Here is a 13,557-nt window from a genome sequence, read left to right on the forward strand (position 1 = left end):
CACTTAATCCTCCACATGAGGGTCGCAGGGCTGCTGATGCAAATCCCAGAGACGAACAACCATTCACTCAATCACACCTCAATTTAGAGTTTCCGTTTAACCCCTGCATGTTGGTAGGAAACCAGAGAATCCAAAAAAGAATAACGCATCATTATTAATATAGATCTAAAAATCTCCTAAAAAAAAAAAAAACTTGTTTTGCCACACAAACTCAATCTAACCCAGTCACTGAGGGGGCCGCATCCAGTGGTCTCCTAGTGCTGGCCCCAAGCCCGGATAAACGGGGAGGGTTGCATTAGGAAGGGAATCTAGCATAACTATGTGGATCACTGTAAACTGGATCAGTCGAAAACAGTGTTAACAACAACAACCACCATCAGTGCTGTTGACCAACAGGGTGCTGAAACTGGGCTGCTGTAGAGGAGAAGGGTAAAGTGTGTCGGGAGGCAGCGAGACAGAAGGAAGGGTAGGAGTGTGGAGGTGAGAGCATGGAGAGCATGTAGGGACGATGATTGGTAAAGGGAGAAAAAGGGCTGATATAATGGAGAGAAGGAAGGTAGATATATTGCATGTGCAAAAGACCAGGCAGAAAGAAAGCAAGGCCAGCAGCATCAGAGACGGATTTGTTCTACCATGGTTTAGAGAGAGAGAGAGAGAAAGCAAAATGAGGCAGGGGTTAATCTTCAAGGAAGAGTTTGTGAAGAGTGTTATAGAGGTGATGAGAATGTCTGACAGAATTATGAGCGTGATGCTTGAAATTGAAGGTGTGATGTTGATTGTTGTCAGCACTTATGCCCCACACGTTGACCGTCAGTTAGAAGAGGAAAAAGGAATTCTGGAGTAAGTTGGATGAACTGGTAGAGAACATTTCCAGAGGAGAGAGACGGTGGTGATTGAAGCAGACTTCGCTGGGCATGTTGGTGAAGGGAACAGAGGTGGCGAGGAGGTGTTGGGAAAGTATGGGTGTAAATGGCTGAAATACATATTTCAGGAAGAGGGAGGAGCATAGGGTGACCTAAAAGACAGGAGGTGGAGCTGGATGTGGTGTTGATGAGAGTTGAAGATTTCCATAGGGAGTGACCAGGACGGACAGCATTAGAAATGAGCATATTCGAGGTAGAGCTCAGGTTGAACAGTTTTGAAATTAAAGGTGCCATATGTAAGAATGTGGCCAAAAAAGGTAACTACATTCAAATTCAAAATACCAAGGTTTTTTAGGTTTCGTTTTCTGACGCAACTGGCAACCCGTGGTTGCTCGGCATCTGAGAATCTCCTTACTGCAATGATTGGTAGACGTCGGGTAGGTGGCGCCACATGCCAAAACATGATTTCAAAACATAAACATGATTTGCAAAATATTTTTTTTTATGCAAATATTTTGGCTGTACTGTTGTTGGTGAGTTCAGTTTGTTATATGAACATTATTCCTGAGTCTCTGTGACATATTAGGAGGATTTTATGGCCCGTTGCTTTAGATTTATTACATAATGCACCTTTAAGTAAGAGTGGCAAGCTTGAGATGGTTTGGTCACATGCAGAGGACGGATAGTGATTTTATTGGACAAAAGATATTGAAGATGAAGCTGCAGAGTTGGAGGAAAAGAGGAAAACCACAGACATGGATCAACGATGTTGTGGAGGAGGACATGAGGACAGCCTGAGTAACAGAAAAGGACAAGAGAGGGATAAGGCAAGATGGAGGCAGATGATCCGCTGTGATGACCCCGAAAGGGAGAAGTGGAAAGGTCTGTGACATTAGGATGGAAAACAAAACACAATCTGATTAATTGGAATAACCTTTTCATTGAGTCGCAATAGAGAGAGTAAATGACATTTGGATGCATAAGTTAACTTCTCCAAAGTCAGTAACATGCTGAAGTTAAGTGCTTTGTCATGTCTGCAGTGCTGTATACAGTATATAGTGCTGAAAGAAAGGCATCCCCTGCACTTGAGTCAATGTTTTCCCATTAAGATCTGCTGAGGCTAATGAAAAATATCATTGGGTCACTTTGCTTCAGTCAATTGTTCTGGGGACAGCAGATTTCTGCACTGTCTGAACTGGAGGAAAATCAAGTTAGCATCTCGGTCGTGTCCTAACCTTTGAACCTCACTTCTGTAATAAGGCCACAACAAAATAATTTGGTTGCTACAAAAATACTGTGTTTAATCTAGCCTGTGTGTGTGTATGTGTGTGAGATGCCCCCCTCTTCCTCCTCCTCCTCAGCCCAGCATCAACCACTCCACTAACACAACACAGGCGCTGGTTACCACAGCAACCGGGACCCAGCGGTATTTGCTAGCTTTAGTTCTTTGACCAGCAAAACACCCATTCATTTCAGCTGAGAATAAAAAAAGTCAAAATATTGGTGCAGATCTATTCTAATAAACTTAGGACCGCACTCAAAAGCCAGAAGACATTTAACGGATATCAGAAAGTGTTATTCCTACACATGGCAAACAAATAAAAAAAAAGTAAAGCTTCAGTTTGATTCTTGTTATTTCACTGGTTAGATGAAGATGATAGCAGTGAATTAGCATATTGCATGACGGCTTTAAAGCTTCTAGAAAGAGTTTCTATGAATTATGGATGAATTGTGTGTGGGTTCCTAATAATACTGACCTCCTTGCAAAATGCAGATTTCCGCCAACACCAAAACAAGACAGAAAATGTGGTTTTAGTTCATGTTTCTGCAATGCATCATCACCAGTACAATACAGGGACACCTTTAAAGCCACCGATGGCAAAAGTTTGCCTGTGAGAAAATGTCCTAATTTAAAAGGAGCATTCAAACCATGTGGTTATGGATGCAGGGTTGCCTACTTATAGCATGTGTCTGGGGCTCATAGGGCCACTGTGGTTGCTTGCTCAGCTGGCTGGGAGGTGTAGTGCGGCCAGTGGTGCCTCAGAGACATACAACAACCCTGGCCACAGTCATGTTAACTATAGTTTCTGACCCACAAATATAAAGGCATTGTCCACTGCCACAGCACTTACTAAAATTTCCTGTCTCTACTTCAGTGTCTCTTTGAGGCTGTATAATTATAGCTTCACCCTCCACAGTAATTAGGGACTATTTCAACAAGGATGTGGACTGTCTCCATCTATGTTTCCTTCTCTTCATGTCCTTCACTCCACATCTTCAAAAGTAATTTGTCATGCTTTCTATAAAGTGCATCCAATTTGTATGTTTTCACTGTCAATTAACTAATTTTTTGTGAGGTTATAATAAGTGAAATATTTTTGGAACGACGACAAGGTGGCTTCAAATCAGCCTTTTTCATCAGAGCCTCAATGCACTCACTACAGTACAGTGTAGCCTTGAATTTAGCACCGTGTATCTACAGTCTCTGTCCTTGGGAAAAAAGCAGCAATGAGTTAAAAAAAAAAAAAAAAGAAGAGTGAATGTCTCTAAACCATCCGCCCCCGGACGAGCAGAGAAGGTGGGTGTGTGGAGCAATAGTCCTCTCTGCATCGCAGTCAGAGGCACAGGGAACAAATCTGCTGTTCAGGCAATGAATGTTATGATATCTCCTGCAGTGCATAATGCAATCTTTTCAAGGCCCTGAGCACCCACAGGCATAAACTTGTTGAAACACAATATTCTGAAGGCAGATGTTCAGGAACTGAAGTCATTTTAGACTCCATTAAATTGCTTATTATCAGCCAAGTGGTGCCCGACTTGATATGCCGCTTGAAAGAAATTTAAATACAGTGACGGATGGCATCTTCTTTCAAGCGACTTTCAGACGGCTCCTTGGTGAGCGACCGCAGCGACAACAGAGAAAACACACACAGCCCTGCTCGTACAGAAGACTCTGGACCATTTGTGGAGCTTTTACAAAAGCACTTTTCATCAAACACAACGCGTCCAAGACACCCTAGTATCTCCTTCTGAATCGAGCACATGGGCACTCGCAAAAAGAACCACATGACCTCCATCGCTTTTCCTCCCTCTCACTTGGCTTCTCCGGCTCCCAAGTCTTTTAGCACAATAATATGACAGAAACGCATAAGAATAATGGCACGTTGTTGCTAAGAGACCACCTGTTCAGATCTCCCACATGAAATTGTAATCCTCTTATCATCATCATTCGACTATCATTCATTCAAGTGGAGCGAATGTTCCCGACAATACTCCAACTGGGAGAAAAAACTATTACGCCGCAAGACGTTAGAGAAGAGTGTTTTTCAGATTAGAGGTTTTAATCCAACGGCGTGCGACGCAGTGTACGATTTTTTTTTTTTTGTTGTCGTTGTCTTCTTCGCAACAGTCATTCGAGCGAACGTCATCCGCCGTTTCCCAGGTTGTGTTGACAATAAGGGAGTGGTGGCTGCTGCATGGGAAAATGAGCGTTGTCCTGCGGGCTGGTAGAGAAGAGACACGCCCGTCTTTTCCCTTACCTGTGAGGGTGTGTTCAGAAACCTGCACCACATGTTACACACACACACGCAACACAGACCGAGACTGAATAAATACAATTAATATCGTGCTCACAGCGTGTGCCCGCCACCTTTTCCTGTACCTTTTAATGTATTATTTGTATTTAAAGTTTACGAGTAAACTCGTGACAAAGTGACTGACTTAACAAAAACACAGCCCTATTATTCTCCAGTGTTCTTCCTCGTGTCTGATTGATCTGTTTGTTCACTTCGACGTGTCCTCCCCCCCTCAAGCTGATCAAGGCTCAGACTTAACCCACTGGCGTGCTAAGAGGCTTGACCCAGGGCATCACTTCTCTCAGACACTCAGCGACACAGCCAGCTGGTGAAGATGACTGCGCTGCACACACAGACACACACAGACACACACACAGTGCCAGTCCCGAGTGTCTGTCTCACCTCGTCAGTGAGGGGAATGACTGTATGTCTTGAACTACCTGTTTTTGTGAGGGAGGAGAATCTAAGTGAGTCACGGAGGATCACTGCAGGGATTGCAGGGTTGACTCCCCTGTTGATTAAGATAAAAACCGAGCTAAGGTGTGCCTGCGGATTTGACTGAAGGTGCAACACTTGCGCGGAGACTCTGAATCCTTAGTCGCTCACTCATTTTGCCTTTTAAGGCCCACCCTTGTTAAATACACACACTTAACTGGGCCTGCATGACTCACGGCAATGGTGTTACCCCCCTCTTCTCCCCTGCAATTACTCAGTATCTGCCCAGCTGCTGGCAGCAATGACTTAGCAGCCGCCGTATGTTTTCACATCTCCTCTCCTTCACAGATTTCAGCTCGCATACAAAGCAGACACACACGAACGCCGTTAATGGACGCGTTTCAATGAAGATCGAGTGAAACTGGCTTTTAGGAGGGGATTTCCAACAATAGAAAGTTCAAAATTAAAAAGCAGCGACTGCACTATACATAGACGACATCCCGTCGATGCGCGCCACCGTCTGTGCCAGGAACAATGCTGTATACTTGGGAGTCGTCGTTGCTTCTTTTCAATTACTTATGATCTAATTTGTAATACTTGTGCAATAGGCTGCTGCAGTTTCGCCATTCTCTCAATGTGCTTGACAATCCTGTGATACAACAGTTGAGACAATGCGTCGTGTTTTGCATCAAGACGACAAATATGCCTCTACAATACATTGCCAAGTTTCAGGAGTCATATCATGCAGAATATTGTTCTAGTTCAAGCGTTTTTATCTCTAGATTTGGTGGAGTTTACATTGAAAAACTTGCTTTCACACTACTGGGGTTAAGAAAAGTAAAGAAAACATTGGAAATTACAAAAGCACATCCCCTCTCGGACCTACTAATTTTTGCCACTGGGTCACATCCCCAGTGTGGACGAGGAAGTGCTGTGCCTCCACTTCACTGCCCATCTGCAACCCTGGCTGACGGTCAGCACTTTGGCAGGGATCTCTTTTTTTTTTTTTTTTACCCCCACCACCACCAGGGATAGAGCACAACCCCCCCTTGCACTTGAATGAGCAACACCATCCTGTTCCTGTTCCTCCCAAAGGGTTCAGGATCTGGACACATGCAAGTGCGTCCATGTTGTTTAAGCCACAACAGTAGGTGGAAACACTTGGGCGAACCCTGACAGAGCATAGCGTCCGACTCTCAGTTCGAGGGACACACTGAAGGCTTGCAGTGTGGCCCTTTCTGGTGTCAGTCAGTCCATGTACGATCATCCGATAGTCCTTTCTGATATGTTTGATTCCAGCAGGAGAATAAACACAGAATTGGCCTTTTTTGGGGGGGGGGGGGGGGGCACCCAGCTCTGATCACAACTGAAACCTGAGATTGGTGTTACAGAGGTGAGGATTTTTGTTAACATTCAAACCAATGTGACGGCTGTTAATGTATAACTTCAACTGCACAAAGTCAACCATCAGTCCTTTGAACGATGGGCCACTCATCAACAGTGCCATTTGTGTGTAATGTTGTGTTTAAAACAAAACAAGCAAGTTGGTCCATTATGTGCTCAGTCGGGGAGACTTGATCTTAATAATCGAGGGTATTTGTTTTCAGAATTGACATTTGGAGGTAAAGTTCACCCAGGCCTTATGTATTTATTCACTGAAGGTAGAAACGGGTTTGCATGTTGAAATGGCTCTGGGGCAAATGTTTACTCGTTGCAACAGATAAGCCCAACCTTCTCTGCCCGTCAAACACTGAACTCTGGAATGCAATATGTTCCCTTTTTAGAAAGAACACCAGGCAGAGGAAGGAAAGGCCGACAGCTCTATCAATGCAGCAGGGTGGATTTTAGGAATACAATAAGGGTGAGGGAGTAAATGAATGACTTAAAAGGAGGGGGGAGAAACTGCATTTGGTCAAGTGCCAACTGGCAAAAAAAAATAAAAATAAATGAACCAGCTGAGATGCCTCTCCCTATAGATAATCCAAGGGAAAAAAAATGTATGAGGTTTTAATTCAGTCCAACCAATAAAAAAAACAAAGTCAGATTCCAGGTGTGCTGCTACGTACACCTGAATCCACACCACCGCACGCATTTCCAAAACTTTATTCATTAGTTTCAACCTTACCTTGTAAACATTTTCCGTCAAGCGGTGAACCTCGTCGGTGCGAGACATCGTGGAGTCTTCAGCAAGGACCATAAACGTGTGCTGTTGTTGTTTTGTTTCTCTCCCTTAAAAAACGTTGTATCCGCGTAAAATGGCAGTAAAACGGGTGAATGCCACACGAGGCGGATCAAAGAAACAGGCGAGGCGGTGGTGCGCCCGTGAGAGAGCGAGACGATGCTGCGCTCCTGAATCCCCCACTCCAACTGAACACACCTTCCTTCCTTCCTTCAGCACAGCTGACAGCGCTGTGCTGCCTTCACGGACTCCCCCAGAGCTCGGGTTTTTCCGCTTTGGATGACGCTCCTTGACAGTGTTGGCAAATAACACGAAATAGAACTGTTTTATTTATTTTATTTAACATATGTGGTTTACTTTTTATGCCAAGCAGCATAGCCTGCTAATCAGGAATACAGACAAAATAAAAAAAAATAAAAAATATAATGCACAATATTATCGGCAGATATTGGCATTAAAATGTATTATCTGTAGATATGACAACTGATTTCACGGTAGGATGAATAGGTTGCTACCTCCTTGACATCTATGCTGGCGCCCTCTACAACTATTTTTTATTTTTTAACTTATATTTATATATTTATATCTACATTTGCTGCGACATTAGTCAGCAAAATATTATGTTAGTTTCACTATAGATGAGACTAAATGATCTCAGGCACAGGGAAAATGTACATTCATTTATAAATATATATATATAGCCTATATGTAGTATATGGAATATTGGCAAAAATTCCAATATCATGCATCCCGAATAAATATAATATTATACCTGTGTATATATATATATATATATATATATATATATATATATATATATATATATAAAATATCATGCATCCCTAATAAATTCAAGATTCAAAAAGTTTATCATCATATGTACAGTAAGAAAAACACGTTTTTCTGTGCAATGAAATTCTTTCTTGCTGTCCACACAAAATGGCGAATTAAAAGTCAAAGACATAGACTAATAGTTAAAACAACATAATCATATCATAATATCAAATCATATAGGGTTGCAACTAGCGATTGTTTCCACAATCTATTATATAGAAAAGCGCTCTAGAAATGTAATGAATAATAATAATAATAATATACCTGTCAATTATTTCAGTTAGTTGTTTGGCCCATAACATATTAAATATTGGAAAATGTCCATCAGTCTTTCATAAAAACTCAAAATTACCTCACATCCTCAAATGGTTTGTTTTGCCTACAAACCAAAGATATTTAGTTTTCGTAAAAACAGAGCAAAGAAATCAAAATATATTCACATTCATGAACCTGAAATCAGAGCACATGTTTGTTGTCAAGATAGTTTTCCATTAATAATCAATCACTGCAGCCCTTATATCATAGAATCTTTATTTGCCTTTATTATTGGCACATGATATAAATGCCACATTTTCTCCACCTTATGATGCAGTACTATGTTATAGTGAACTAACTTCATGACCTTTCCCACACTAACCAGAGGCCAGTGCATTTCTTTACAATAACTCTGATATGTAAATACTGTGCTTTCCCGAGGGAAATTTAAATATTTACCTGTTTACCGTGACACGTTCTAATAGATGGTATGATTCGTTTTAACCGACACAAGTCTATAATCTCTGCAGCCACAAAACAATAAATTGCGTAAAAGGATTAGGCGGAGACTGTCATTATGAGTGAAATGAAACCCTTCAGACACAAAATGAAAATTGTAGTTCTAAATCAATGTCATGGATTTAAAAATAAATAAATGAATGAACAAATAAAAAAATACAGTGCACAGCTTGCCCAATGAATATCAATCATATCTTTCCTTGTGGTGCTTTTTTAGCAGTAATATGTCCAGTCTCATTGGATACAATAACCCAGTTATTGACCTGATTATGTTGTTTACATGAGTTTCTAATGGGAAATTCAGGTCATATTCCTGTTTAAATGTACATAGTCCAACTGCTTTAATCCAGTTAAGACATAGGTTTATAAAATGTAGCTAATACAGGAACATTTTGCATCTTAATCTGGATATTGCTTATTCAGGTTAAGGTGATTAGAAAAAGCTATTTACAAGGCAGTGTCTTATTCAGACCATTGTCTTAATCAGGTTAGTATTGGAATACTGCTGTCCACGTGAATATCACTGGTGCGTTCTGGGTAACCTATAAATGTCAAGTTTCTCTGCATAATTCATTTAATCTGCTTTATGTAAGGCAATAAGCCTGTCATACGGCTTCCACTAACACACGGTGTAATGTTTTTTCCACAGAGGATAAGTTTTGATGGTAAGTTTCATTGTACAAACTAATTTGGGTCTAAGAGCCCACTCAGCGTCGGATTGTTAATAATGTATTGGCTTTCTTGCCTTAAAGTGTACGACAAAACCCCGGCAACAAGAGCTTTCCACTTTATTAAACAACCACACACACTTTTACTGGTGTGCTGTGTGAATGAAGACACCTGTTCTGCAGTGTTGAGCTAAGCAGTGGCGAGGAGTGCCACCTTCTGGTCGTCACGAAACACTGCAGTAAGAGAGTCACATGACCCCCTACTTTGACGTGTAGAACAGGAAAAACAAAAAGCAATCAGCCTGGAAAAGAAAAACACACTCAATAAAATATGTGAAACAAATCATGTATGTCATGTGTATCTTAAAATATCAGTCCCTTGATTAAATTATGCCTTAACCATAATTTGGTTAAGGCAAACATTACACTATTTTAAATGTTTACTGCCAAATACAGTGTTGAGTACAGTCACATAGATGTCTGCAGGTCCCACCAATGGGTACATGGTAGGGCTGCAACTATAACGATTATTTTCATAATCGATTAATCTGTCGATTAATTTCTCCATAAATCATCGAGTACATGTTTGGTCCATTAAATGTCAGGAAACTTGGACATGATGTTTTTGTCCACAAACCAAAATGATTCAGTTGTAATGTTTTGTGTTTGTTATATGGAGTAAAGAAACCAGAACACATTCAAATTTAAGGTTTTAATTATTGAAAAAACACTCAAACTGATTCATCGATTATCAAAATAGTTGATGACTCATTTAGTAATCGAATAATCGATGGAACCCTCGATTAAATACTGAAATTGGCAGAAAGTGCACGCAAACACAACTCCTCCATTTATACAGAGTTAAACACTGAACAATGAGTATTGATTCAGTCTGTTAGGCCGCCAGCATCTCTCTGTCTGGCTTGTTCTTCGCTCCTCTCCTTTCTGGAAAACAATAACAATGTAACGGAATTAGCCAGGAATCAATAACACCTCTGACAATTGTGTAACTGAGGCTTCATGATATTAATCAAACATTCACTCTACCCGGTTGAGCTCTTGCTGCCTCTGGGACTTCAGGTATTGGCTCAGTTGGGACTTCTGGAAATGTTAAATCTTCTCCCTGGAGACAAAGACAGTAAAAGTTATGTAAACTAATGAGAGAAGAAGAATTAAATGCTAAGTTGTTAAAAAACAAAACAATACTTTTTACAATATATTTCAAACTAAAAGCCCCTTTTTTTTAGATTGTCAGTATAGTTTACAATGAATAGCTTTAAAATTCATATAACAGTATTTATACTACATGCAACTACAATATGATATGTATGCATATGTTCTTGTAGAAGAAAAAAAAAACACCCAAGCATTTCCATTGCCCTGAAACTTTTGTGTTTAATATGTATAAATGCGTGAGTCAAGAGTAAAAACATAGTCATTTGAGAGAGTGCATGTCATTTGGAATAATAACTAGATAGAGAGCAGTTTTAATTACTATTATGAATCAACCCAAATCACATTCACAGCTGTTTCAGTTGCCGCCTGTTATTACATCGAAATTATATTGTGGCTGCGAAATTCTTCTCCAAATTAACTTCGATTGTCTTACCCGCCTCGAGATATTATACAGACGTGAAGTCAGACTATCTGCACGCGCTTTACATGTAAATTCCCCACTTTTTAACAACAGCACTGCTCCGGTGGAAGTGCTACGTGGCCAAACAACTGCAAACGCTTTCTCTATTAATTACATGTGCAGCTTTAACACCCACCTCAGTGATAGCGTGCAGCTCTGCTAAAACAGCGTCCTCGTCCTCTTGTGTAAGGGCTCCAGCCAACATTTCATCTATTTGCTGCAGGAGGAAAGAACATAGAACACGTGTTATTAGCACTCTAATGTGAAGAAATCGACTTATGCTGCAGCTTTACTTAATTATTCGTTTGACATTTTGTAGTGTAAAAGAGAAGTAGAAACAAACGCCAAAATCGAACAGACGTTTACCCTTTGATATTCAATTGATTCTTGGGTCTCATCCAAGATTCTCTCCACGTCTTCTATTGACATGATCTGTCACAAACAGGAAAAGACAGGCCACATTGAATACTTAAAGTGATTTTGATGAGCTCTGCAATCAAAACATTGCTTATTAATCCTTTCATTTTCAATTTGCACCAGAGACACACTTTCCCTTCTGCAAAAGTCTCAAAAGTCAATGATCACGTTTTTAAAAAGGTTGCTCTATCAGTAATCAGTAAATACAAGTTTAAGTGGGCATTAATTACAATAAAGAGAAAAGCATCGAGCTAAATACAAAAGGCAGGGGGGAAAAACTAACAAGTACCTTGTGCATACTCTTCAGGCAATCATTCCCAACCTTGAGTCCTTCAATGACTTTCATCTCTATTTGCATGAATTCAATATCTTGAACCTGTTAACAAATGTGTAAAATTACAGACATGCATAACAAGCAAAACAAGTGCAATGTTAAAAGCAGTGATGTAGTCTGTCATTCGTGTGGTTTTCAATACAACACTGGGTAAAAGTAGGGTTTTGGAAATGGTTCGATTTAAGTTGTTTTTTTTACAGCTCAGGATTTTGCAGAAAAACTTCTCAAGGGCCCTGTGTATAGCAGCTATTTTGATGGATCACAGTGGAAATAATCAAATTAATAACAACTGGGTTCCATATGCCCTCCTCAAACCTTCATAATTAACCCCTCTTTTTTTTTTCAAAACAAATACATACAGAAAAATTATAATTGTATTGTGTGTCACACTGTCGTTTGCTTTTGGCTGAACATATTGGAGAGACAATTATTCAACGGTGGAAAGATACTGATGCTCTAAGGCTGCTGGACACCATGATAATGATTTCATTTTCCATTAAGAAGGATCGCAAGGAATCATCTCACAAAACTTACCATGCGCTCAAGGTTTGAAATTTGATTTTCTGTCTTGTCTAGCAGCTGATCCTGATATCTTCTTTTCTTAAGCAGCAGCAGTGCTTTTCTGAAATCACAGAGAAATCAGCGATGAATGTTATGGGGTAACTGGAACACGGATCTGGAACAACAAAATGTGATTCAGTTCAAAAGAACCACAAAATGCAGCTTCCAAATGAACACCTTTCAACAAAATATAACACTTTACCTTCCATAAAACATTTATTACAGGGATATTTTATCAGACCACATTAATCTAGTACAGAACACCTTCAGAGTCATTTTTAGAATATATGATCATGACTGAATTGCAACAGGTTATGTACACTCACTCTTTTCTTCCATCTTTCAGCAGCTGCTTTGCAAGACGTCGCTCTTTCTCCAGCTGTACAGTGATTTTCTTCTGGTACTGCTTCAGCTTATCTCTCTGCTGCTTTAATTGCTGGAAAGAACACACCAAATCACAGAAATAATATATATATATATATATATTTTTTTTTTTTAAACACTCTTAAGTGATAAAGATATAAAGCTACCTCAATAGCAAAACAATACAGAGGAAAACTGGGTCACACACGTGACCATTGTATCTGTATCATATTGATTAATGACGTTCACACCTGTTTTATAAACAGTTGAACCAACATTACACATTACAGGGTTTATATTTCCCCTTAAATTTTTATCTCAACAGCTGTCACATACATATACAGAGCGATGTTGGGGCACATTTACAGCTCATATCAACTGCATTCCAATAAAACAATAGATACGTGCGCCTTCTCTAGTGGTGTGTTATTGTATCGTAGCTAATCTGTTGCTAATGCCGCTGTCAGCTCACCAAAACGGCTTTGTCTTGTTCCGTTACACGAGAAGGTTGCGTATTTCTCCCGAGAAAGTTTCCCATTATTTAGCCGCATCGCCGTCATATCCTCTTTTATCGACGCACAAAATATCACTCTTTGCTGAACATTTTTCCATGATGATAAACAGCCCCAAGAAGGCTAGCAGGCTAACGGTCAACCAGTATGTGCTAACAGCATATCTGTATCTTCTACGGCAAGCGCGGTGGGACATTGAGAATGTGTTTTGACAGGGGCTCCTTTTGCCTTTCATGTACGGTCGTTTAGGACAGTTTTTTTGTGATGTTGACATACAGTATGTGCAGTTGTATTGTTTCTTTGTGACCAAATGATAAATTAAATAGCAATAGGATTTTATTAATACATCTGAGTTTTATACTTTTATACTTTTTTGAAACATCAAGTTTACACCAAAGGCAACTGC

General features: G+C 40.1%; 2 protein-coding genes across 2 annotated transcripts in view; both read right to left on the bottom strand.

Annotated features, from left to right (window-relative positions):
• Positions 1-7,070, bottom strand: part of LOC310933518 (BAR/IMD domain-containing adapter protein 2-like) — a gene marked incomplete at both ends in the record, with an annotated part of 55,609 nt that extends 48,539 nt beyond the window's left edge. The window contains one exon of the mRNA XM_083897027.1: positions 6,999-7,070. Coding sequence (XP_083753153.1) covers positions 6,999-7,070 — 72 coding nt within the window. The remainder of the gene's footprint in view (positions 1-6,998) is intronic.
• A 2,963-nt stretch (positions 7,071-10,033) lies between these two features.
• Positions 10,034-13,309, bottom strand: LOC310932876 (charged multivesicular body protein 6-like). The gene is made up of 8 exons (XM_083896261.1): positions 13,112-13,309; positions 12,603-12,712; positions 12,250-12,337; positions 11,671-11,757; positions 11,331-11,396; positions 11,101-11,181; positions 10,376-10,451; positions 10,034-10,273 (listed from the first exon to the last, which is right to left on the bottom strand). Exons 1-8 carry the CDS (start codon positions 13,175-13,177, stop codon positions 10,224-10,226), a joined length of 624 nt encoding a protein of 207 aa, XP_083752387.1. The 5' UTR covers positions 13,178-13,309; the 3' UTR covers positions 10,034-10,223.
• Positions 13,310-13,557: the final 248 nt, after the last annotated feature.

The sequence above is a fragment of the Microchirus variegatus genome (assembly GCF_963457635.1).
Source record: "Microchirus variegatus genome assembly, chromosome: 10".
NCBI lineage: Eukaryota > Metazoa > Chordata > Actinopteri > Pleuronectiformes > Soleidae > Microchirus > Microchirus variegatus.

What these genes read in the sequence shown, in the direction of transcription:
- LOC310932876 (XM_083896261.1), bottom strand. Translation starts at nt 13,177, where the DNA reads ATGGGAAACTTTCTCGGGAGAAATACGCAACCTTCTCGTGTAACGGAA. An exon ending in TTTCAAACCTTGAGCGCATG is followed by an intron (nt 11,758 to 12,249) that starts GTAAGTTTTGTG and finishes ATTTGTTAACAG; the next exon opens with GTTCAAGATATTGAATTCAT. An exon ending in AGCTGCACGCTATCACTGAG is followed by an intron (nt 10,452 to 11,100) that starts GTGGGTGTTAAA and finishes CTTTGTCTCCAG; the next exon opens with GGAGAAGATTTAACATTTCC.